Source organism: Nelumbo lutea, chromosome 3, assembly GCF_056320005.1.
Source record: "Nelumbo lutea isolate HS-2025 chromosome 3, American lotus-T2T, whole genome shotgun sequence".
Lineage (NCBI taxonomy): Eukaryota > Viridiplantae > Streptophyta > Magnoliopsida > Proteales > Nelumbonaceae > Nelumbo > Nelumbo lutea.
Window position 1 is genome coordinate 114,168,547 of NC_142686.1, and position 24,959 is coordinate 114,193,505.

The 24,959-nt window shown below is 37.8% G+C and overlaps 1 protein-coding gene across 1 annotated transcript; it reads right to left on the reverse strand.

Moving 5' to 3' along the window:
- Window positions 1-411: 411 nt before the first annotated feature.
- On the reverse strand, window positions 412-14,539 carry PAPS3 (poly(A) polymerase 3). The gene is made up of 11 exons (XM_088979972.1): window positions 13,688-14,539; window positions 12,687-13,494; window positions 12,499-12,576; window positions 10,595-10,702; window positions 7,590-7,652; window positions 7,327-7,488; window positions 6,673-6,786; window positions 3,869-3,931; window positions 3,453-3,758; window positions 829-993; window positions 412-736 (listed from the first exon to the last, which is right to left on the reverse strand). Exons 2-11 carry the CDS (start codon window positions 12,939-12,941, stop codon window positions 479-481), a joined length of 1,572 nt encoding a protein of 523 aa, XP_088836098.1. The 5' UTR covers window positions 12,942-13,494; window positions 13,688-14,539; the 3' UTR covers window positions 412-478.
- Between the last annotated feature and the right edge of the window lie 10,420 nt (window positions 14,540-24,959).

The window sequence follows — 24,959 nt, forward strand, 5'->3', positions numbered from 1 at the left end:
TTTTTACTTTTCAATTTGTTTTGCAAAAAGGCACAGATTCATCGCTTGTTCTCAAATTAGTATAATCTTATCCATCATATTCTAATATTATTGAAAAGGAATTTGGCCTCCATTTGCCGGCTCCAAACTATGCGATGACTTATGGTATAACAAGAAAAGAATCATGTATACATAATCGGATATTGGAAGAATTACAATAAATGTACACGTTTAGCATGGTTTCTCACCCCATTCACCCTCCCCATTCCACCGGTTTACTTTTGTTTTGCTATCCCTCTTCTCTAAACAAAATTACCTCGAGATCCTAAATATTTGAAACCTGAGTAATGTCATGTAAGTACCCTCGACCACTGCAATTTAACCCCAAACAGCACTAACATCTCCACAAGTCGCAACATACCCAATAAAATACTGAGGTAAATGTTGAAAATAAATTGATTTTCTTTGTTCATTATACCTAGAAATCCGCCAATATGCTTTAAAATCCTTTCCTCTCAAGACCAAACTCAGCATTCAAAACCTTTTTAGCTTGTACAATAGATAATGCAATTCTTCCTCGAGGGCCTTGATAACCATTGTTGATATTCTTAACAAAGTCCCGTTCAACAGAATCTAAATCTATAAAGATATTTCGGACAGGATTTAAGCCCCAATAAAACACAATATTAGGCTCTGTTGCATCTATATCAACATATTCAATCGGATTGGGATCACAAAATCCTTGCACCTCCTCCACCTGTAGAAAAGAGTGAAGTAACTCAAGAATCAGAATTAACAAAGCTTTGCAATATGGAGAAAAAGAGGTCATGAAGGAAAGAGGATGCTTGCCTTGACAAGAAGACAACGAATGCGCGATTTCACCCAACCAACCCAATCACCCAATGCATCTGGGTTTGAAGCAGACAAGAAGATCCGGACAAAACGCATATATCTCTTTGTGTAGCAGAAATGTTCAAACAAGCTACTCCATGCAAAATTTGGCCTCAAAATGTCCTACAATTAAATAAATAATGCATGCTTTCAGTGTAAGAAAAATCAAATTCTAACCGACCTAACCAAGACCCAAGGACATTCAACTGCTAGTCATATGGAATGAAAGGAAAGGAAATACAAAGACAAAAATTAACCAATCTTACTAACACTTCTAAAGCCAAATACTCAACCCAAATTTTGATTATATCAAGGCACAAAAAATCGATAAAATAAAGATATCTAGATAGAATGGATGGTTTTGTTTCATGAAATTTTGATCATTCAATCCATCTAACTTTTCGAGCCCTTAGACTACAATTCAAAAGTATCACCGCACCTCCAACAGTGACTAGGTCCATTATTTCCTACTTTCAAATTTCGAGGAGTTAATGCACATAATTATGGTTTTCCAACTAATATGTATATATTCCTATTCCTCTCTAAACCAAATACACTACGGGATTATACCATTCCAATTCCGATTTTGAAAGATTTTGTTTTTTATTATGGTTACAAGCCAAACGGACCTTAATAGGAATTATCTCCTCCCTTTAAGGCCCTGTTCGTTTTGGTGCCTTTTTTTAGGTTTTATTTATTTTTTCAAAACCAGTTCAAAGGGGTCAATTTAAGTCCCGACTACCCTCTGAACGATGGTCTGACCCGATACAGGCCGATATGTATCGATACTTTAAACCTTGATTCAAAACTCTCAAAAATACCCCTTTTGGAAGTGATTAGGGCTCAAAATCTTCTTGCAAACTCCATTCACAGCCACTGCTTCCTCCATCAATGACATTGCACATCTTTGCGGTTGCCACCGCTGTGCCACCCACAAATTCTCGTCTCTCCTACTCAAGCTTTCCTCCATTAAAACCCCCATTGAAACCACAAGTCTTAGGTATTCTCAATCAAATTGATCTTGTTTCATTTCATCAATTTTTTAATAACTTATAATTTATTTCCTTCTTATGGCTTTTTTGTGGTAAGATGCATAGTCTGTAATCAATGAACCCCCATGAGTTTCAAATGTGAACTTTCACATTTTTTATTTGTCAAAAACACTCTTTAAAACACCCTGTTTCGATGGAGTCTAGGATTGGATTGTGCTGAAGAACTCAGGTGGATTTGGCAATGATTGTATTGAGCTGAGGCGAGCATATCAAAGTCAATCTGAAATTCTGTTTCCTGAAACTAAGATTACCCACCCTATCTAAATTAATTCTGAAATTATAAAAAAAAACAAAAAAAAAAATCTGAAGTAGTTCTGAACTAGGTGTGTAGTATTATCAAGCAGAGTCGAGTCCAAGTTTTGGGTAGCTTAAGCTCGAGCTCAAATCCAAAACTCAGAGCTCCATACTCAATTTGAGTTTCATACTCAAACTTGACTCAAGTTGCTACTCATAAATTGTTCGAGCTCGACTCAATTCAAGACAATTATAAATAAATTACTATTTAAACTTATAAATAAACTAATACTTAAAATATTATACATTTAAAATTATAAATCAATCTTATGAAATATTATAAATAAAAGTATAATTATGAAACTTGATTTATTTATTTATATTATAAAAAATATATTGAAAATATTATTTTATTAGAAGATCAATTAATTTTGCAACCCAGTCAAGCCAAGTATTACAAAGCTCGAACTTGGCTTGACTAACTACTAGACTCTTCGAGTCAAGTTCAAGTAATTTAGTAAGCCAAGCACTAATAGCTTGCAAATTGGCTAGGCTTGTTTATACACCCCTATTCTAAACATTCATTTTCCAAGGAACACTAAAACAGATAATGCTTTTACTAAGACTGGGCTTCTTCACAATCAATTTTCGACATTTTGGTACCTTTGACCAATAGCTTATTCATGAAAAAGAAGATGAAAACCTATTGTTTAGTACAACGATGGAGTTGATTGGATCCTTCAGTCCAAGAGGCGGATGATGCAAAAGACCATGGGGAAAAGGAGACTCATTTACCTAGGTAAGTTAAACAAAAAAGAACACAAGTGCACTTATCTGCACTCCAAGAAAACAAACAGGGCCCAAACATCTTATTACAAAAAGATAATAATTACTATTCAAGATCACATGGCCTAATTACCTAGTTGGTCCACTCTAATATTAAAAATTCAATTCTAACAACCATATTATCAAGAGAAAGAGAAATAAAACAAAAAAAAAAAGAATATGAGTAAGTGCACTTACCTGGGCAAGTACACTCCTGGAAAACAAACGGGGACTAAACATCTTATTACAAAAAGATTATAATTACTATTCAAGATCACATGGCCTAACTACCTAGTTGGTCCACTCTAATATTAAAAAATCAATCTTATCAACCATATCATCAAGAGAAAGAGAAGCATTGGAGAGCCCATCCAAAATAACATGATGAATTAAGCATCTAACAACAACGTTAGAATAATTAGCCCTATCAATTAAAGATAAGGTGTGATATTTTGTAGGGAAAAAAAGTACCTTCGTAATAGCATGCCCGCGAAGGAACTCTGCCACAATCCGATGGAAAGTGCTTCTTGTAATAATTGAGTGGCAGATTTCAAAAGGACTACATGGCAACCTAATAGGCATTAAGAAATCTGTCTCACTGACATCTCCAACAAGTGGCATCATTCCATCCTGCAACACTACTGGTGTGGGCCAACGCCAGAGAGCGAATGTTTCAAAAAATTTTGAAATGAGAGTGTTTAAGCTCGCATTTGGATGCCTCTGACAAACATAAGCAGAAAGGATTGCCAGGTGGATTCCTCCAAAGAACCCAAGTAGCTGCAAATACAAATGAAATAACTAGGAATTATTCACCAAATAGTCAGAGCCAAAATGAAGTTCAACAAATCAACAGCAAATAGATAGCACGAGTAGCACAGCTTTCTTACATTACCATACACCCCTCGCCTTCTTGCCCATAACTTTAGACATCGCAGCATGGACTGGAAGTTCTGGAATGGGGTAGCAAGAAAAAATATACAAGTTAAAACTGCAAAAAGAAGGCAAGATAGAAATTTAACTTCAAAAAAGAGTTCTTTTGTCTCAGTACTCAAGCAGCGTTATTAGTACCAAAAAGGCCTCAAACTGCTTAAACAATCCACACACACACCGACTGACAACCCAACTATTCCCGCTACATGGAGTGATCTCGCAGTCAATCTAGGTTATTCATATTAATACAAAAAAGGAACACCATCTGCATTGACCATCATTACCTTCTCATGGCCCAAAATCAGTCTTACCACAGTACTGGAAGTTTTCCCAATGACCAGGTCAAGCAGGCCTCTGGTTCAACCACCCGGGTCAAACAGGATGGCAACGGTTTGACCATCCAGGTCAACAACAGATTGAAAACATTGGTTAATTCTATAGTATATCTAGAAATAGAAGTATTCATGAAATATCTAGTATTGTATCCAAAAGTAATCATACCGACCCCAAGAATCAAATTGCATGGCGAAGGATTGGCAAATCTAGAGAATGGAAAAAAAAAAAATCAAACTGTGTTTCAGTGAATGTTCTAATGAAGTTAACGAAGTTGGACAGGATTCCCAGATAGCCACAATTTTTAAAAGAAGCTTTTCATAGTTCAAGGCATTTTTTTATTGCTTCCCAAATTGTGGCCAAAGCTTCAACAGTAAAGCTCAGTACTTTATGCCTAAGCGCATAGATTAGGTGCATTTTGAGAGATTCTCCGTGTGCCTAGTGTGCCTTATGCCTCAGCCCTAGCACGTGCCCTTTTTAAATATTTCTTTTTTTGTTATATTTTTTAATATTCTTCTACATTTTACACCCTTTGTAATTTTTTATCAATTTCTAAATTGCATTGTATTGTCGTTTGTACACTAGTAATGCTCTTTTAACTTTTAAAATAAACAAAAAACAAAGATCTTTCAAGTACCTGAAGCTTTACCTCTGACCTCAAATAACTAAATTTCCACTAAAGAAGAAACAATATAATACAACTAATATCTGATCCCTAATCCTAAAATAGAATGTAACTATAACTAAAATCATATAACCACCCTTGTGTGTGTATGTGTGTGAAAATTTATGTCAGGGGGCCTGTGCCAAACCTCTGCAAGCACTTATTTGGGCTTGCTTCAAGCCACAAAGGTCCTCAACGGAGGAGGACCGAACTTCTAGGAATAGGAATACAAGATGTTTAACATCACACCAAAAGCTTGAAGGTAATACAACTATGAAACAAATATATATATATATATATATATTGAAAGTTTCGCATATTTGAATTGTTGAGTGATTGAAGCAGGAGTCTTATATGTCTAATTCTATCTATGATACCCAGATATGGATATGGGAAACAGGAATACAACTCCATTTCCTAAAATTCTGGACATGGGTACATGTATGGGTAGACCATGTAATATCTAATATGCTTATATTATGCATTTATTTCTAGTATTTGAAGCTCTATGCCATTTCTCATGACTTATTATGTCTCATTTGTAGACATTTTTATAGTACAATTTGTCAAAACATGCCACTTTACATATTCTAAACGTATTGATGCTATAGGGTGTAAGTAGAAGTTTCCATTCAGTATTTGGTATTCTATCCAATAAGTGTGCAGATACCATAGGATATGATACCAGTATGCCAAGCATGTATAAACATTGAAGTAACATAGGTTTACTTTCATTTCCACATTTTTACTTTGAACGTGTTTGATATGTAATTTGAGCAAATATGATTTTAAAAACATTGCATTTCTTTTAAAATTCAAATTTGCATTTTTGTGTATTACAAGTCTTACAATTTTATCAAAAATAAGAGCACCTTGCTTTGAAAGGGTACACACCACAGACCTTGCACCTCAAAACACTAAAAGGTCCTTGCACTTTTCTTGTGCCATCTACTTTTAAAATACTGACTGAGATCAGCACATCCAAGCAAGAATCAAAATATCAATACACACAATACCAAAAATTGTGTATCAGTGTATATTGATACACTGATACTCTTTTTTTTGTATTTTTTTTATTTTTATCAGCTTGAGAATTCCTTCTCTCATCCCAAACTTTCAACTCCCAATTCTGTCCATATTAGTATATCAAAGACCTTGGATACAATACAATACACCCATACAGGGCGTATTTTATCGATATCTTAATCCTTGCATCCAAATAGAGTGTCAAAAATGTGAATCTGATTAGAGTAATAATATTGGAATTTGTATTGACAAAGCCAACTGGCAAATCCTTCTTGGATTCTACTCCCCATTGTGGAAGAATGTAAATGATAGGACCATTTATAGTTTATAGCATCTGTTGCTTAAACTCAAATACATGAAAATTAAATTGCAATAATTATACTTGCCACAAAAACTAACAAAAGACAACAAGAAAACATATAGAATGGCCCTCTGGGAATATGGCATAAATAGGTGATGTTAATGGGAAGGAAACCCTCATTTTATAGATAAAGATACTGTTCAATAGTGATAAAATCTTAACTTCTTACAGAAAAATGAAAAGCCCGTACAACCCCAGCTCTAACGCTATGGAATATTGTCAAATCTACTTAAAACAAACCCATGAAATAATAGATGATACATAAAAGATTTGGAGCACAATGTGATCAGAGCAAAGAATATAGGCTTGAAGCTCCGTTACCAATAGAAAAGCATAGTACTCCAAGCATCAAAAGAACAATCAGATCTAAGGCTTACCTGCAAGTTTGGGACAAGCTGAAGAATACAGATGTTAGCACGTACACCAGATAAGCTTTTCCAACTGGTTTCATCAATATTTCGTAAGAAGAGCGAATTCAGAATATCCACATTCTGCAACGTTTATCACTCAATAATCAATATGCTTACATTATTAGGAACAAATATTAATCTATACCCATTCTACATTGATCATTTTGCTTTCTACTCAGAAGAAAAAGAGAGAAAAAAGCAAGCACTTGAGAATATTAATCTATACCCATTCATACAATGCAACTCTTTCCATTCCTGAGCAAAATTTCCATACAAAAGAATTTTACCTTCAAAAAGACACACAAAATACCATTTCTACTTTAATAAAAATTCATTTTGTGTCAAACCTCCTGTTGTAAAACATTGCAAAAAAACTGTCCAGCTTGATACATTACATAAAGATCAACAAGCGTGTCACCTGATAAAGATGATTTCATTTGTATGAATCACAGTATCATCTGGGAGAGCACATATAATATCAAGCAAAAAATGTCTTAAGTTCAAACACTGTAAGCCATCTAATTAAGAAAGATGAGAGGGAATGACCCCTTCAATATGATTGTTATCATTCACACAAAAAAGAAAGAGGATCCAGCATTAGTTGCATAGCTGAAGACTTACGTCAGGAACAGATGGAACTTTAAGTTGTGCATATGGAAGATCAATAGAGATCCCATTGAATTTAAAGCGCATCAAAGGAACTTTTGCATCCTTAACACAGTGTATGTCTGACACTTCATGTCTATTTTGAAGCATGTTGCACAGAACAATAAAAAAATCCTCCTGCAAGAACCTTTAATTTATCAGACAAGAAATAATGCTTGATACAATTCAAATAATTGATCAAAAGAATGATCATTGCTCAAAAGAATGAAGAAGCTTACAGTCATGGTGGCAAAGGAGGGGCCAACACATAATGCATCAATATCTGACTCTGGTCCATGAACCTGAATACTGAAAAATCATCAGCACCAATACCTAAGATCTATGAGGTGCTAGAATCACAAATTAATGAGCAAAAGAAAGAAAGGAACAAGAATGAAAAGTAGTACAACTTATATCCAGTACCCATTTTATGTTAGGTGCCAGAAAAGAGGCTGAGAAAGGCTTACGAATGGCCACCTATACTTTTATCTGTTAGCCATATTCTTTCAGATGACTATTGTGACAGTAAAAAGAATGGGCTAAAAGCAAGCCCAACATCTTTATAGGAATATGATAGGACATGTATGATAGATACTCCATGAGTAGAATACCACAAAATGTCCCATGTTAAATTCCAAACCAACTAGAAAGTTGAGATAAAAGGAACAAACCACTGTAATAGATAGGACCTAATTATTTTTAATTATCCTCCATATAATTCATTGCTTTATGTATATGCCTTCCTTTTATTTATTTTTAGTTGGGATGGGGGGAGTTGGAGACTCTTCCAAGGGCTACCATCGATTTAAACCCACACATGCCTCTGCATGTATGTGCAGAAGACACAAACAATAAATAGAGGACTTTTGTTAAACAATAATCAAAAATTCCTTTACAAGATAAAAAGGAGTACAAGAGAAGGTGACAAAGAATCATTGAGGAAAAGAAGAAAATACAAGTCCACCACTCCCAACCAAAAACTATCACCCCATGCCGAATACACAACACATACAGAAAGCACCCACCCCAGTTTTGTATTTTTGTTTTGCAATGATCGAAATTTTCATTAGAAGAGAGAAAAAAGAGACAAGGGAAGGCAACAAGGAATCATCAAGGAAAAGGAGAAAATACAAGTAACTCCCACCACCACAAAATCACCCCCACCCCCCATTGTGCTCTCAACCTCCAAAAAATGCCAGCCATCACTCCAAACCTTATTAGACTCGCCACCACTTAAATAAACCACTTGTCATCCTAAAAGCTTCTATGAAGTCTATATCCACTCCAACTTCATATATATATATATATATGTGTGTGTGTGTGTGTGTGTGTGTGTGTGTGTGTGTGAAGTCTATATATATATGTGTGTGTGTGTGTGTGTGAAGTCTATATATATATGTTAAACACAAAATTAATAAAAACATAAACCTAAGTTTCAAAATAAATATTTGAAAAACCTATTATCTAAAATTAAAATACATAAGCATAACATGTAAAGCATATTCAACTGAAAATTTTAAAATAAAATCAAACATATAAAGCATTTTCAAGCATGTAAAACCCTCAATTTCTTTTTTCTTCCTCGATTGCATTACTTCAAATAGCTAATGTGATATAAAGCATCTTCATTCTTGATTCTACAAGCCGCCTTTGTACCAAGCCCCTCGAGGCAAGCCCGAACAAGTCCATGTTAGAGTCTTAAATTCTTAATCCTTACACAAAAATGATTTTATAATTTTAATTGTCTTTTAAGAAGATATTTTACTAGGATGAATGAATGAACAACCCAACCGCTAGGCTCAAAAAAGAACAAATAGGGCCTAAAATGTGCCTCGCCTGAGCACCTAGGTCCACCTATTAAATTACTGCCTTTGTCAACCACCATTTGTAAAATCCACATTCTTCTGAATTTGGATAGTTTCAACAAACAGGGCCACATCTTCAGCAACTTATAGGTTCACTTCTACGTCAAACTCTTTCCTCTCAAATATACATGTCATCTACCTTAAAATCTTCTGAACACTCATAGAATGGACGAGTTCTATAATTCTTATTCTATAACACCTTTTACAGATAATTGTGCATGTTATTCTCAAGAAACAAAACATTTTCTTGAATACTAATCACCTCTAGAGCAGTCATCAACAATACCCTTTGATGTTAAAACATAAAACGCATCTTGTTGTCCTTTGTGTATCTGCATAGATACAACACCAATCACCAAAACCATGAAGGTTGTCCTAAAACCACCTCCTTTTGTAAACCCTCTTTAAGTTTTTTACATGGACCAGTCCCACAAAAACCAGTCTTCAATCTAGAGGGAAATTTTGGTAACATGACTAGCATTCTTATTGCCCTTCACCACCAACTTTTCATTTCATACCACCAGAACCCATCACTAATATGTCCCAACACAGTAGCCTGACTCTCCCCCTTTTCAACCCAAATCCACTCCCAGTCTGCCGAACCTCAATGTATCCTCCCAACCAGGGGCAGAGCCAGAAATTTTTTTGTGAGGGGGGCCAAAACCTGAAGTGAAATGGGGGAGGGGGGAATAAGTATGGATTGGGGGGGCAATCATCGGGGTGGAGAGTTTGGGAGGGGGGAAATTTACATGGAAAGCTCTATTTCCAAGTGAAGAATTCTGGACCATAGGGGGGCCATGGCTCCCCTGGGTCCCCCCTGGCTCCGCCCCTGCTCCCAACCTTGAATCCCTATCAACTTCATCTTATTTTCCAGTTAGTGCAACACATCTTAGTACCTGCGGCTTTACAAAGATTAGAGGCTTGAATATCCAATCCCTCTGCTTTCAAACAGATTCTTCATGCTCTTCTAGTTACAAATTTATCTTAACCTATGAAATAACAATTCCATCACCATACTAACTTCAGTAAGTTGTATCATCAACAGTCTTCAAGTTTTGTTGTTCATTAGAATATTCTGCACCAATCAACAATGGTAGTTCCAGCAAGACAGAGTACACTTCTACACATAATGATATGATGGCAGCAAAAAGCTTCAGCAACTTAGACCATTATTACCCCTTCCTACACAACAAATGGGGAAAAGGAAATTGTAGAAATCTCCATGAATTAACATTCTCAATGATACTTATATATCAGCAAAATCATCGAAAAAATATAAGAGTATGACAACAAATGGGGAATTAGTCAAATAGATAGAAGGGAGGGAGGGAGGAGAGAGGGAGAGAGGGAGGGAGAGAGAGAGAGAGAGAGAGAATTACTCCCAAGCCATAGGATCCGTAAGTTAAAATTGTAGAACTAGTGCTCAAAATCTGGATTTTTGGAAGACGACGCTGCCATGCTACCTTTTTTATCCATGCTAGCACAATCTGCAAGATGACATAAAATATCCCCATTTTTAGATAACAATTATTATGTCAAAGATGTGCAGCATCGGAACCTACTAAGTATAAAGCAAATTGAATATAGTTATCGATTTGGCAACACAAGCAATGATACAAGATTTAATGATTTAAATGAGAATAATCAAACACCATATTTGTTCCACATTCCAATAGTGCAACTGAAATTGTTCCCAAAATTTATACCAACAAAATGTCATATACAGATATACTAGATTATCCATCTTGAGCAAATTAAGAAGATCAACTGAAAGCCAAACCTATGTACTGAACAGCTAAACCATAAAAAACACCATCTGATAATCAGAGTGAAGGGACCGCCTAAGTTGCCCCAAGATCTATTTGCATAATCCTTAGTCAACCTTCTTTTGAGGATTGAATCTGGTCAAGTCTGATGAGCTATGGATTACAATCAGAGAATATAAAATGCATTACAATTTACAAGTAACATGCATTGAACTCAATTCTCAAATATCCATAAAAATGCCAGTTAATATAAAACAAAACCTCCCAAAACTATTGCCAAAATCACTAAGGAGCACCAACAAACCTTTCAAAACCCATATAAACTAGAACAAGTCCAGTAAGAAGCCTTTGCTACTACCAAACCAAAAAGAAATTAAAAAGAAACTGACTGACACAATAAGGAATCCTACTTTTGCATGAACAACTAGAAACTATCAATTTATACTATTTTCCTATCATACTTCTAAAACCACAATTGGCCCAGGTAAACTGTCATAGCATTCTACACTCATGCCTCAAACCCAAAATAAAAACCAATTATGATTTAATTGCTGCCTTAAATGGGATCAATTGGATCTATATCATGTCCAAAGTCCAAACAAGGTTGTTACACTCAATTCTAATCCAACTTTGCCAAAAAGTATGAAGGATAACAAAATAAATAGAAACATTTTATTATGTGTCATCCCTCTCTGAATTCTAAAATTGCCTGCAATTATCCTGTTTCACAATTACATAATCAAGGCAAGCATAGGAATCAAAATCAATAGAGATATATGCTCATTCTGGATCCAATGGCGGGAACCTCTCAGAGAAGTTTACCACAGGCTGCTCAGGCATCCATCTGACCTCAAATAACTGTAATAAAAGCCCCATGAACATTAATTATCACAAACCTTAGCCATATGGTGTATCTTAAGGTTGATGCAAAGCTAGTAACTCAGCTCTTCTTTTCTTATTTATTCAATTATGCCTCAGCTACATCTATCTCCCACTTTATCCAATGTCTTCCTGTAACCTAACACCAGCCCGTGATTCAGTAACTGCAAGAAGCATAAGTTCTCACTTGGAGGTCCAATGTTAACGATCCATATGCCATTTGAAGACATTGTCCAATTCTTCATTTTCAATCTCTCTTATATAAGATATTTTCAGGTTTTCCTCTTTCGGGTGGGGAGACCTTGGAGAATCATCCCTCCCTTGCACTTACGAGGAACAGGTCCCATGCATCAGGCCAACCTTTTTTTTATGATTAAACTCAAGATTCATCGAATAATGTTAGAAGCCGCTTGTAGTTAAGAGGAGCAAACGCAAGAGATGAAAGGAGAAAAAGAAAGGATCAAGAAATTTACGATTCACGAATCCACTACATTTGATGTAAATGCCAACTAGTATCCAACTCCAAAAATCTATTAAAGTTCCTTTAGCCATGTCATCCCCCAAATTACCATTTAAAGCCACTAAACTAAATGGCAAAACCCCTAGTTATTTAGGAAAACATATAGCAGCCAACAGACCTGCTTAAGCTCCGCAATCGCATCTAGCCTCTTTAGCTCATCGTCTGGTGACGGCAAGAGTCCTTCATCCGCCATAAACTGCGACATAAAACCCAAAACCAATACCCATGTTAACAAGAAACCAACCAACATTGGGAAACACATAAACGCACAACGTGGAGAATAAGTTGGATAGTCGGTTCAGATACCTGAAGCAACGAGCGCGACCTTTCCTCATCCATATGTTTCAGCAGAGCAGGATTAACAGTAAATCCAACAGAAGGAACAAAAGGAGGGTTTACCGGAACAAGAAACTCAACGCAGGGTGTTGCAGGTCGAAAATTAGGGTTTCCGATAACAAAAAATCCAGGAAATGAACCGAGGGAAGAAATCACAGTTCGATGATCAAAAAAATGTGGTCGAGGAATAACAAGACTCCTTTGGCTTGAATGAGCATATGCCATACACACGACTCAGATCGAAAAAGACTAAATCAAGATGTTATCAATGCCGAATGATAAGACTAATCCAAGAGGAGAAAATGCAAAGAGAAAGAAGAAAGAACGATCAGGTTTCAAGAAAAAACAAAATAGATAGGAAGAAGATCGATCACAGAAATCTAAAAACAGCAAAGCGAGACTAACAGGCAGGTAGCGAACTAAAATCACAGAGATTGAGAAGAGGAAGAGTGAAGGAGAGAGAAAGAGAGAGAGAGAGAGATGTGCACAGAAAGTAACGTTCCTTTCTGCAATGCAGTATTTGAACGTCGAAATGGTGGAACAACCAAGGGCGATTGTCGATTGACTGACTCACTGCCTTGTGCCTTGCCTTTTATAGCACCCTGTCTGAGGTGTCGCGACACTGTGTAAAGGCAGGGCAGCCCCTCAGGCTCACCGCCACTGAAAAATAAATTCAAATGCAACTCGTCGAACCAAGTAATATGCTGACTTGATGCAGTGGCGTTTCTTTTTCCGTTTGATTGGAATCGATCAGGTATGGTTGACAGGTGATACAATCCTGTGACATGAACTTCGATGAATTCATTCCTGTAAGTTAAAAGAACCGATCCAACGGTAAATGGTATAAAGAGGACAGCTGTAATATCATCCGCCAACACGTCAACAAGAGGACTGGGCAGGGAAGGTAACTTTGTATGATATCCCAAACTGCCCTCGAGAAATAGATAATTGATTATTATGTTCACCCTCACCGGCATATATAAAAGCAACTCCACGAGAACGCTAGAAGACAGGAAGAGCCGCGAGAAGAGGTTCCATGACCTAGTAAGGGGCGATAGCAAGAGAGATCAAGTATGGGTCCGATGTGGGCATCGTCGGTTTTCCGGTGGTTGGATTTCGATTTCTCCCTATCACCAGCGATATTCCGGTGGCCTGAATTCAACTTCTCGTACTTCACGCCAAGATGGGCCTTCGAGAGTTTCCGATGGCCTGATTTCAATTTCACCATCGTGGATGATGTGCTGTGGACCTTCGTCACGGTCTTCGAGTCCTTGGCATTGGCTGCGATGCTGTGTTTCTTCTTCGTCTTCTGTGGCTGTACTCTCTAATTGCCGTATCTCTCCATCTGCAGCTTTGCTGGAATACTGAAATTTCAGGCGGCCGTTGGAACCGTTTTTCTCGGCGACCTCGCTAGAGTTATCGACGTCGGTGACGCTACTGTGAGATTGAGGATTGGCAGTTGAGAACGCTGATAAGTTGGGTATGATTACGAGTCTGGAGCCTAGACACGAAAACAGAATCCCTCTTCTATCTGATCTCGTAATCTTTTTTTCAGTCTTTTTTTGAGAGGTGCTTTACTCTCTTTAGTTTTAATGAACTTTTCGAGCTTTCTTGTATCTTCTTTTTCCATTAATTACCAGTTTCCCATCTGGGGATTGTGCATTTGTGCCAATATGCGCTCTTAGGCTAACCGTAAAACTCAGACAATTGAACTCAAAGAGTAAACAGCTCGGTCTGGCTGTCACGACTCTGTAGCTTTCTTCTGATAGCAAACAATTGAAGCTTAAAAGAGTAGACAGCTCGGTCTGGCTGTCATTGCTCCTTTGCGCTCTCTCTCTCTCTCTCTCTCTCTCTTTCTCCTCGGACTTCGGTTAATCGAACTACGCAAGTAAAAGGGTATCATAATCATAGGCGTTGTCTGGGGGGGGTTAGTGTGTTCCCGTCTTCCCGGCGCAGGTTAGTGCATGACAATTGATTAAGTGGAATATCTTCGCCGATATCATGGAAATTACCTAAAATGCCCTTAAATCTTTGTCTCGAGTGGATGGTGCGTTTGGACGGGGCACAACCGAATACGGTTTCGCCATGTCAAGAAGGTTCCGGGGTTCACGTTCCACCCGCAGATTGCGATGGATCCAATGGCTGTTGTATAACGTGGGTCCCATGTACCTCTTGTGTATGTATGTAAATTCCAAAACCTGAGATGGGCAATTGGAGGACAAGAGGAAGCTCCGTCCAGTCCTCTTCTCTCACCCTTCTCCAACTAGGTGTCCGTTTGGTTCAAGAATCAAAATCCCATAGGATATCATTCTCAAGAGGAAGGGAATGGGTGTATGAGATTCCGTTGGAATGGATTTACTCTTTAGAATGGCTCATTGCCTCATTGCCTCATTGCCTCATTCCAATTCAGATCTCCATTCCCGCAAATCAAATCAAACGGGTTCTCCATGAATTTTCTGACAGCTGTTATAATTTTGTATCAATTATTTTAAAGATAAATTAAAGATATTTTATAAGACACGTATCACAAAATTTAATTTTATTTAAATTATTTCAAAGATAAATTAAAGATATTTTATAAGACATGTGTCACAAATTATATTGAGTGTTTACCAGTGTATTTATTTGATTACTTTTTTTTTTTGTCATGTCAAATGCAAAAGATAATTAAAGATATTTTGTCATGTCAAACGTGCAATCGTAGTGTCACATCGAATCTATATATGCGTTTCAACAAACGCTAATGTATCTCATTGTTTGGTTCTGATAATTATTAAAAAATTTCAATTCCAGCGATGCATTAAATGTTAAATTTGGTGTTTAATGCATTGATGATGAACGTTTCTCCGAAGGTTAACCGATGCATATCCTGTATTGTGCTTACCTATTAGCATATACATGAAAAACAATTATGAAAATCATCTTATCATAATATTGTTCATTATTTATATAGCATAAGTGTTTTTTTTGTGAAAAATTGGTCTTGGAAGCATTGGTGGTTTTTTTTTTTTAAATTGGTCCCAAAAAACGCCCACACTCCTAAAAACTATGTTAGATTGAGCCAATATCAAGTCATGGACCTGATTTGGATTAGAATTAATTTAATTAAAATAAATTTGAACAACGATTCAGATATTAAATTGAACGGTCTAAAATATTCATTGGATTATATTGGATTTGGTCCATTTGTAATGGATTCACATCGGATTCAACAGGACAGACAATCCAATCCAATCTACCAAAAGGATTCTTTGCATTGTAAGATTAAAAAGGGTAAGGGTACTGATGAAGGAAGATTTGGCCCGACCTCTCTATTACGTGACACGTGGCAGAAACAACAGTTCGGCAAAAGGGGCCAAGCCTAGGCGGGAACAAGGGGACACGAGCGGACTGAACTCCCTATCGGGGGCCCGAACTCACCCTTTATAACAGCTCGGGATATACCTCGCCGAACTGACCCACTTTGTAACAGCTCGGGATACATTTTGCCGAACTGACCCACTTTGTAATAGCTCGGGATATACCTCGCCGAACTGATCCACTTTGTAACAACTCGGGATACACTTCGCCGAATTGACCCACTTTGTAACAGCTCGGGATACACTTCGCCGAACTGACCCACCTTGTAACAGTTCGGGATACACCTCGCCGAACTGACCTGCCCTATAGATACCTCCGAGCTCAAGATCTCGCCTCGTTCAGCACTTCGCATCACCTTCTGGGCACCAAAACCAAACAAGTCGTACCATGCCTGACACTAAGGAAGTCCGTGCCCGAGGGCGCCGCGCCTGACTGACTTGGGATCTGACGTTTGGCAGCAGCACTCTAAACGGCCACCTGCCACCGCCACTGACACCGCTGTCTCCAGTTAGAAAGACGGTTAAGCAGTGACGGTCCTATCTCAGCAGAAAGGACGATGGCTGAATTGACAAGCACAAGGGTAATCATACCCGACCTGAGAAGGGCCTCGGGGCAAGTGCACAAAGTGATTATAAGAGTCCCCTGCCCCCCGACAAACGAGGTATGCAAACTTTGCGCTATCTGGTATTACCTTGCTTTTGAAGGATTCTAACTTGAGCTTCGGAGCCTCTACACCGGGTTCCCCCTGGAGCTTCCCCATCTCCTCCGTTTCAAGTTCCCTGCTACCCCGTTCAGAAGCAAGGCCGCGGACAGCTAAGACCGGCCGGATCGCGCTCCATCAGATACATTTAACAAGAAAATTAGGTATGAATTTGCCTATTCTCCTAAACAAAATTATTGGGTTTTCGGTTTCGAACTTTTATCACATTTCTATTTAGGGTGCCTTTATGGGTTAATACATACGAAGTACTAGCATGTTCTTTCCTAATTGATTGTTCAGTCCAAAACCTCAAACATATAATGATATACCTTTGCTATATGGAAGTGAGACGCAAGGTTTTTAAATCTGGATCAGACAGGGAACCATTATGGGGATTGATTTTCGGGTCAAATTGTCTGACCATTTGGTTCGAGTGAGCAGCCCGTTCTAACTTAAAAATAACTTACAGTTAAAAATCATTGCCTGGGTCAATGGTTTAACAATTCAGCTACTCGGATCAACAGATCTCTGACCAAATCAATAGTTTTTTGCTAAAAGCAGTTTTAAGATGAAATGGAACTGATTACCTGGCCGATTCTCAGTTTTTTTGGTCCAATTTTGAAAACTATAGTGAAATGTATCTTAAAATTACTATAAACTATATGTTTGAATAGAATTTTGTTCGCATATAGAGTAACTAGGGCCTTGTAATATTAGTATTGCTGATGGCATTTCTTAGCTGCTAAGCTTGTAAGGTACTACTGCTACAAGTCAAACCTTTCATTTACACAATTTGAGTTTTCTTATTGTATTTCAGTTTTGTCAAGTCGTGGTTGTCGTGGAAATTTGGCTTCGCGCCCAAACATTATACACTGTTTTCAAAAACCGGATCGGACTGAAAAAATCGGGAACTGGTTACCTCCATTTTCCTTTAAAACCATATTTTCTTCTAAAATCGTTGATTTTGGTCAGTAACCGCTGAATCAGTCAGTTAATCGTTCGAACGGTTTTGACTGTTTTCCTTTTTTTTTTTGTTAGAACGAATTGACCGTTTGAATTGAACAATCAGACCGTTCGAACCGGTAACCAGACCTTTGACCAATTCGATCACTGGTTCGTTTTTAAAAACCATGATTTTATATTTCGTGCAAAAAGAAACAAACAAGATTTGAAAATTAAAATGGCTAAAAGGTCGAATTCAAATCATCAAAGAAAAAAAAAACTATATATATATATATATATATATATATATATATATATATATATATATATATCTCTGTGTCGGGACACATAGTGCAACGTGTAAGTAAAAGTTGCCACATCAATACAATTCAAAAATGAAAAATCTGTATTTACACTCGAAGCTGCATCTTGTTGGAATCCATAATGGTTCTTGCAAATGAACTCGAATCTCCTACCCAACTACGTATAGGACACCACAGTTGTACATTGAAAACATTACAGTTAGCATATAAAAAGGGTAAAATACAAAAATCTCCCCTAAAATTTTTTATAATCATAAAATTTACCTTTTAGTTTCATTTTAACGATATTTCTCCTGAACTTTTTTCGAAACTTGACAAAAACCTTCTTTTTGTCAAATGAACTCGAATCTCCTACCCAACTACGTATAGGACACCACAGTTGTACATTGAAAACATTACAGTTAGCATATAAAAAGGGTAAAATACAAAAATCTCCCCTAAAATTTTTTATAATCATAAAATTTACCTTTTAGTTTCATTTTAACGATATTTCTCCTGAACTTTTTTCGAAACTTGACAAAAACCTTCTTTTTGTCATCTTTTTAGACGAAAAACATTAGAATGATGTACCAGTTTTTTTTAAGTACCCATTTCACCTTTTTATAAAATATTTTACATACAAAATTACTGAATAACCATGTTTTAACTCGACAAAAAACATTAGAGAATGACCATTGAAAGTAGGTTTTTGTTAAATAAAAGAATGATTATTTTAGTAATTTTGTATGTAAAACAATTTATAAAAGGGTAGAATGGGTATTTGAAAAAAAAACATGCATCAATTTAACGTTTTTCGTCTGTAAAGGTGATGAAAATGAGGTTTTTGTAGAATTTCTCAGAAGTTCAAGGGAGGTATTTATTAAAACAAAACTATAAGGGAGGTTTTTATAATTGTCAGAAACTTCAGGGGATGTTTTTATATTTTACCCTAAATAAACATTGCTACATCAATACAATACAAAAATGAAAAATCTGTGTATGTATTTAGGTGCAGTACTCTTGTTGGAATACAATAATAGTTTTATTAAGGGTAATTGTCCAAAACTCACAATGACTTTTCAGCATTTCTCTTAAACCCACCATAAATTTTTATAATGTCTAAAACTCACTGCATGTCAGTGAGTTTTTATTTTCCAAAACTCCCCTTATGTTAAAGCACCATTAATATTCACTAATAGAAATTGTCCACATCAACATAAATACAATTCACACAACCAAATTGCCCCTGACTAGCGAATTAGAGAAAAAAAAATGCTCATTTAGGGTCTCTCTCTACCGATTTCACTCTTCCTCTGTCGCTCATAACTTCCTGCATGCCCTTCTGAGTAAGTACGATCTTGGGGTCGGGAATCCGATCATAAGCACTCTCATCGACGTTGCCTTGGCTCTGCCCATGCAAGACTAGAATGATATGTCGAGGATGAAGGTGTTGGGGTTAGTAGATCAGTCTTGTCGGGGTAACTAGCCAACCCATTAAGGGAAGTGACTTGAGCGGCTCTAGACTATCAGAGCCATTAAATTATATTAACATGTCTAATTAAATGGTTTTGTATTTTTTCGTCTGTATCGAAACGATACAGATCCGTACCAGCATTGTATCGGTTTGCTTTAGGTATGTATCGGCCGATACAATCCGAAACGTGTCGATACATTACCAAAACGAGCCGATATGCATTATGTATCAGTCGAATTTAATTTCCCTCTCCTTTTTAAATTTAAATTTAATTTATATATTCTCTCTCATTAATATCAATTTTAATTAACCTAAAGTCTATGATGTCACTACATGCTAATATAATTTAATTAAATGCTCATTTAAGTTATCTTTAATTACAACATTTAATATCTCATTAAATGTTATTTAAGTCAAATAACTTGTTGAAAATCACAAACCAAAGGTAAGAAGTTTTGAACTCAAGTCATTTGCTTGCAACACTAATTAATTAACCATTATGCCAACCTTAATTACTAATTAGAACAACATATTTTTTTATACTTAAAGTAATCTTTCCTGCCTTGGCGGATGTTTCCCAACAAATGCTATAAATTTGATTATTAATATTTATATAATAATAAGATGAATACAAGTTAAATTTATTTAATAAAAATTAAGGAATATATTAACTTGTATACATAATAAATATCATCTAAATTTATATATAATAAATATTAGTATGTATACATTTTTAAAGTGTATATTGATACGTCTCTTAAAATTACCTTTCAGATACACCTTGCATTTTCAATACTTATGACATGGATAGGCATAATGGTTGCCATTAACGCAATGGAGAATTAGAAATGAGAGAATATGGCAAGGTGGGTGGTGGGTAAGCGAAAATGATGAAGTCATTTGTAGTCCAGCTGCAGCATTAAGAAAACAAAAATAATGGCCGTTAATGTATTCGTCTGCTACCCAATAACTTTGGTTGTCGGTCTGGTGAGAGAGAGACAGAGAGGTAGAGAACAATTCAATGAATGATATATAGTCTTAAGAGCAAACGAACGAGTTGAGTTTTGTACGTTTTTTATCAACCATTGTTACATAAATATGCGAAGGATGGACCCTCCTCCTAAGTAAGGCAAAGGAATTAGAGAAAGATTTATTGTACCATCCGCATGGGTTCTAATCTATCATCTGTGCATTCAATCTACTCAATCGCTCCCATTGCCATCAATTATCAATTAATTTGTTTAGAGGATTCGTTGTTCAATTATCAACCGCTCCCATTCAATCTCCATCTGACGCCATGCCAGAGCAGAATGAAAGAAAATGTGCAAAAACGAAGAGTGAACCAGATAAAAGAATATGGCAATCCCAAGTTATAAAATCAGATAAAATAGAGCCTTACTGCATGAGGATTCAGATTTCAGAAGAGATCATACACATCAAGGAGGAGAGAAGGTTGGGAAAAGGTTTGGTTGAGGTTGATTTCTCATTTCGTCTGGAGGAGAGAAAGAGGAAGCGAAGGTTTTGAATCCTTAACTTCTATGGCATCAACTGCTATTTTCTCCTCTTTGCGAAGAAGAAAAGCACCGTCCTCGGAGGCTTTCTTGGCTCCGTTCCAGCTCAGCAATGTCGCACTGGTTCAGATGCTCTCTATCGTTGCTAATGAGATTGAGTTTCTAGAGGAGCACATTTACAATAACGAAGGGGATGTTGACCCAACTGTATCAGTACACAATGGTTTTCTCACGCTCACTGGATATTGTAGATTCTTGCTTTTTGGATTTGAGGAAGAAGAAGAAATGGGTTCTGGGAATCAAAAGAAGGCATGGAAGGGTCTTATTTATCGGGAAATTGGGGAGACCTTCCTTACAATTCCGAAGGATTTCTGCTGCCCAATCTCATTTGATTTGATGAGAGATCCGGTGATAATCTCCACGGAGCAGACATATGATCGATCGTCGATTTCTCAGTGGATGGAAAAAGGTCATTGTACTTGCCCAAAGACAAGGCAGATGCTTTCTCATACGCGTCTTGTATTTTATGTTATTTATTTGTGGTAATATACTAATAACCGTTAATCCTTTAACGTCGAATTAGTGATATAGTGAGTTTTATTAATGAGCTTGAATCTCCTTCCCAATACACAGTCATAATATCTTGTGGATAGGTATGAATATGATTCTAGTGGGTAAAGATCTGGATTGCTTGCTAATAGGTAATCACTAACCAGCAAAAAATATTATTTTAATAAATAAAGTACTAATTATTTACGTTTGCGTAACGTGACCAATAAAGTCATTACAACTACATTTTGATGACCAACTAGCTTATAATTGGTCATAGGCTCGGCTCAAACCTGATATTATTCCTGCAAGTCGAATTCAAATAACCAAATTTTCAGTTCGATTCGATTTGAATCCACCCCTACCTAGCAGTACATCAGCACATTTGAATCAATCCACCTCGCCTCTAACGCAAAAGCTCTTTCAAACCCATTCTTGATATCTCCATCAATATATATATATATATATATATATATATTACCACGTGAAAATATAATGGTAAGGTAAAACCAATCTATCACTTGTACGTGGTTTATTATTCTTCTTTTTTTTGGTTTATAGTTATTCATATCATAGAAAAAAAAACTTTTTTCTTACACACACTAACATTTTCCTTTTTATTTTCTGATATAAAAAGAAGGGTGCATATTAGTCTACTATATGAATGTAGCCTGATGAGATACATTACGTGTGCACTACGAGTGCGATTAGGGGTGTTCATGGGTCGGGTTGGGTCAATTTATTAGGGTTTTCCCAACCGACCTGACCTGGTCGGGTTACCTAAGGTGGAAACCGAAATCGACCCACTAATAAGCCAAACCGACTTAGTCGGTTTGAGTCGGGTTGGGTCGGTTTCGGTTTTGCTCCTGTATAAAAAGACACCTAATTGAATTCTAATTGTAATTACCGATTTGGTGTAAAAGACTATAGAAAGTTAGAAACTAGGATATATTGCCTATTCTAATTGTAATTGCCTAATGGGCCTTCTAGTTCTAGTAGAAGACTAGTTATAGTTAAGTAGGAAACTACTCAAACTAGGAACTACCGAACTAGTAGAAGAATAGTTCGGTTCGGGTCAGGTTGGTTTCGGTTTTCACACAAGAAAACCGAAACCGACCCGATATATCAGTTTATATATTTATCCAACCCGAAACCGACCGGTACTGATGAAAACCCGGCCGACTCAAGTTGAGTCGGTCCGGGTTGGTCGGTTTAATCGAGTTGGGCATTCTTATAAACAGCCCTAAATGCGACTTGGGCAGGCCCAACCTAAGCCTAACCCGAACAAACCCGAATTTTTGCAAGTTGACACTAAAAAAAACTCGTGCCTAATTTAAAAATGGATTGGGCTTAGTTGATGTTCTATGTAGTAGGAGCTTCACCCAGGCCCAGCTTAACCCAAATCAAGGCCGCCCAACTCAAATACATAAACATGTGTATTACATAAATATAAAAATATATTTTTTCTATAGATAAAAATATCTATTTCCAATATATTTTTTATATTACATTGATATAAAAATACATATTTCCAATCAATTTCTCTTAAATTGCACCATTATAAATGATGTAGCGCAATCCGGTCACTCCTAACTAGCACTCGCATGGCTCCTGAGAGGTACCTAAGACGAGAGGAAAGAGGAAGAACTCCCGGGGGGTTTTCCGACGGGAACGCTCCGATGCTTAAGTTAGTATTGAGTGCAAGAAGCGAAAGGAGAATGGAGGCTAAGAGTACAGGTTACGCAGGTGATTCGAAGATACCTTGTTCATTGAGAATAAGCCCCTTATAACTGAATTCCGTTGCTACAGGCCCTCTAACCTCTAACAGGGCAGGTATAACCGCCACTGTCAGTCTACCACACCCGTTATAGGCAGGGCTGAGGTGGCACGCGCGGGGCCGTCGCGCAGAGTACATGCCTGTTAGGAGTGGGACGCCTTTCTAAAGGTGGCAGGTGCGGCGAGGGGGACATGCCTGTTGTCCACAGGTTTGTCGGGTACGGTGGTCGAGCAGGAAGCCCTCCTATGGTATACCAAACTATTCTCCTGCAAATTACCCTGAACTGGGCTGTCCTTTGATGACGGGCTACCTGTAGCCGGTTATGCCGAGCTAGCCGACCCGAGGTCTTTGTGCCTCAGGGCGTCCGGAGAAGAATCGATGCGTTCTTGCTAGGGAATGGCTTGAGGTACATTGGGAGAAGCTCAGGCCTCAAAAGGGGTCAGGGTACCCCGAACTCGGGACCCCGTGAAGTGCCTTAACCCCGGGGAGGAGGTGCGGGCAAGGCGGCTTTCAGCAAGTAGTTTGCCTGCCGAGTTACCGTGCTGAACTCGATGGGATTTTTCCTCTGAGTTGTGCTCACGTCCATTGCGCTGTCATGCTGAGTCATTGTTCGAGTAGGGTCATGCCCACATGTACCTGAACTACAAGGTCGAGCCAAATCACCCTCCATCAATTGCCCCCCTCTCCCTGCATTGGCGGCAGTGACCCGGCGTGGGGAGGTCATGACGCACCGGGTGGATTTGGCATCGATATTTAAGGCATTGTCGCGTGTTCCATCTAGTTGTACCGGTCTAATGCCCGGCTCGACCGAAAAGAGATTCGAGTCACGTCCAGATTACGCTAGGAATTTACGCGACTTGGACTTCGCGGATGTCAAAAATGCGCTAAATCATTTTCGCCTTGAAGAACCTGCGGTCGCGACTATAAATAGAGGGTCCCTTGCCCATTTTCTTCGCCACAAAGCTGTCATCGTTAGCGTTTGAGCTCGCGCCAGGGGTCTCTTAGCTCGGGTCCTCCAGTTCGTTTTATTCTTCCAATCCAGTTGTGTTTCTTTGGTGAGTCCTCCCGAGCTTCCTTTTCCCTTCTAGTCTGTTTCTTTCTTTTAGTTCGGTATGTCATCTAGCATGGACAGTCTCATCGACATGCCCGGGGTAGGTACTTCGGGTCATGGTGACCCTTCCCCGACCCGACTTGCCCACGAAGCACGGGCAACTTCGGGTAAGTTGGCGTCCACTTACCATCGAGGTCGGGTGCCGGACCAGTTCGGTCCCTCTACTCTGACATCGGAGAAGCTTCGAGACCTCATCCAACAGTTCAACCTTCCTTCTGAGTACAGCTACAACCTTCCCACTAGTAACTTCCCTTGGGAGCACGGTCCAGATGAGGTCGTGATTTTCAGGGAACAGCTCGTCAGCAGGCTTCGTATCCCTCTTTTATCCCTGAGGTGTTAAGGCGTTTCAATATCACGTTGGATCAGCTCCACCCCAATTCCATTCAGAATTTAGTGGGGAGCATTTCTCCTTGCCATGAAAAGAGGTTCTCTTTGGACGCGGACATACTCTGCTCCATAGTGCTGATAAAAAAGAGTGCATCTAGCGCTCCCCCTGAGCATGGGCAGGTCTACTACT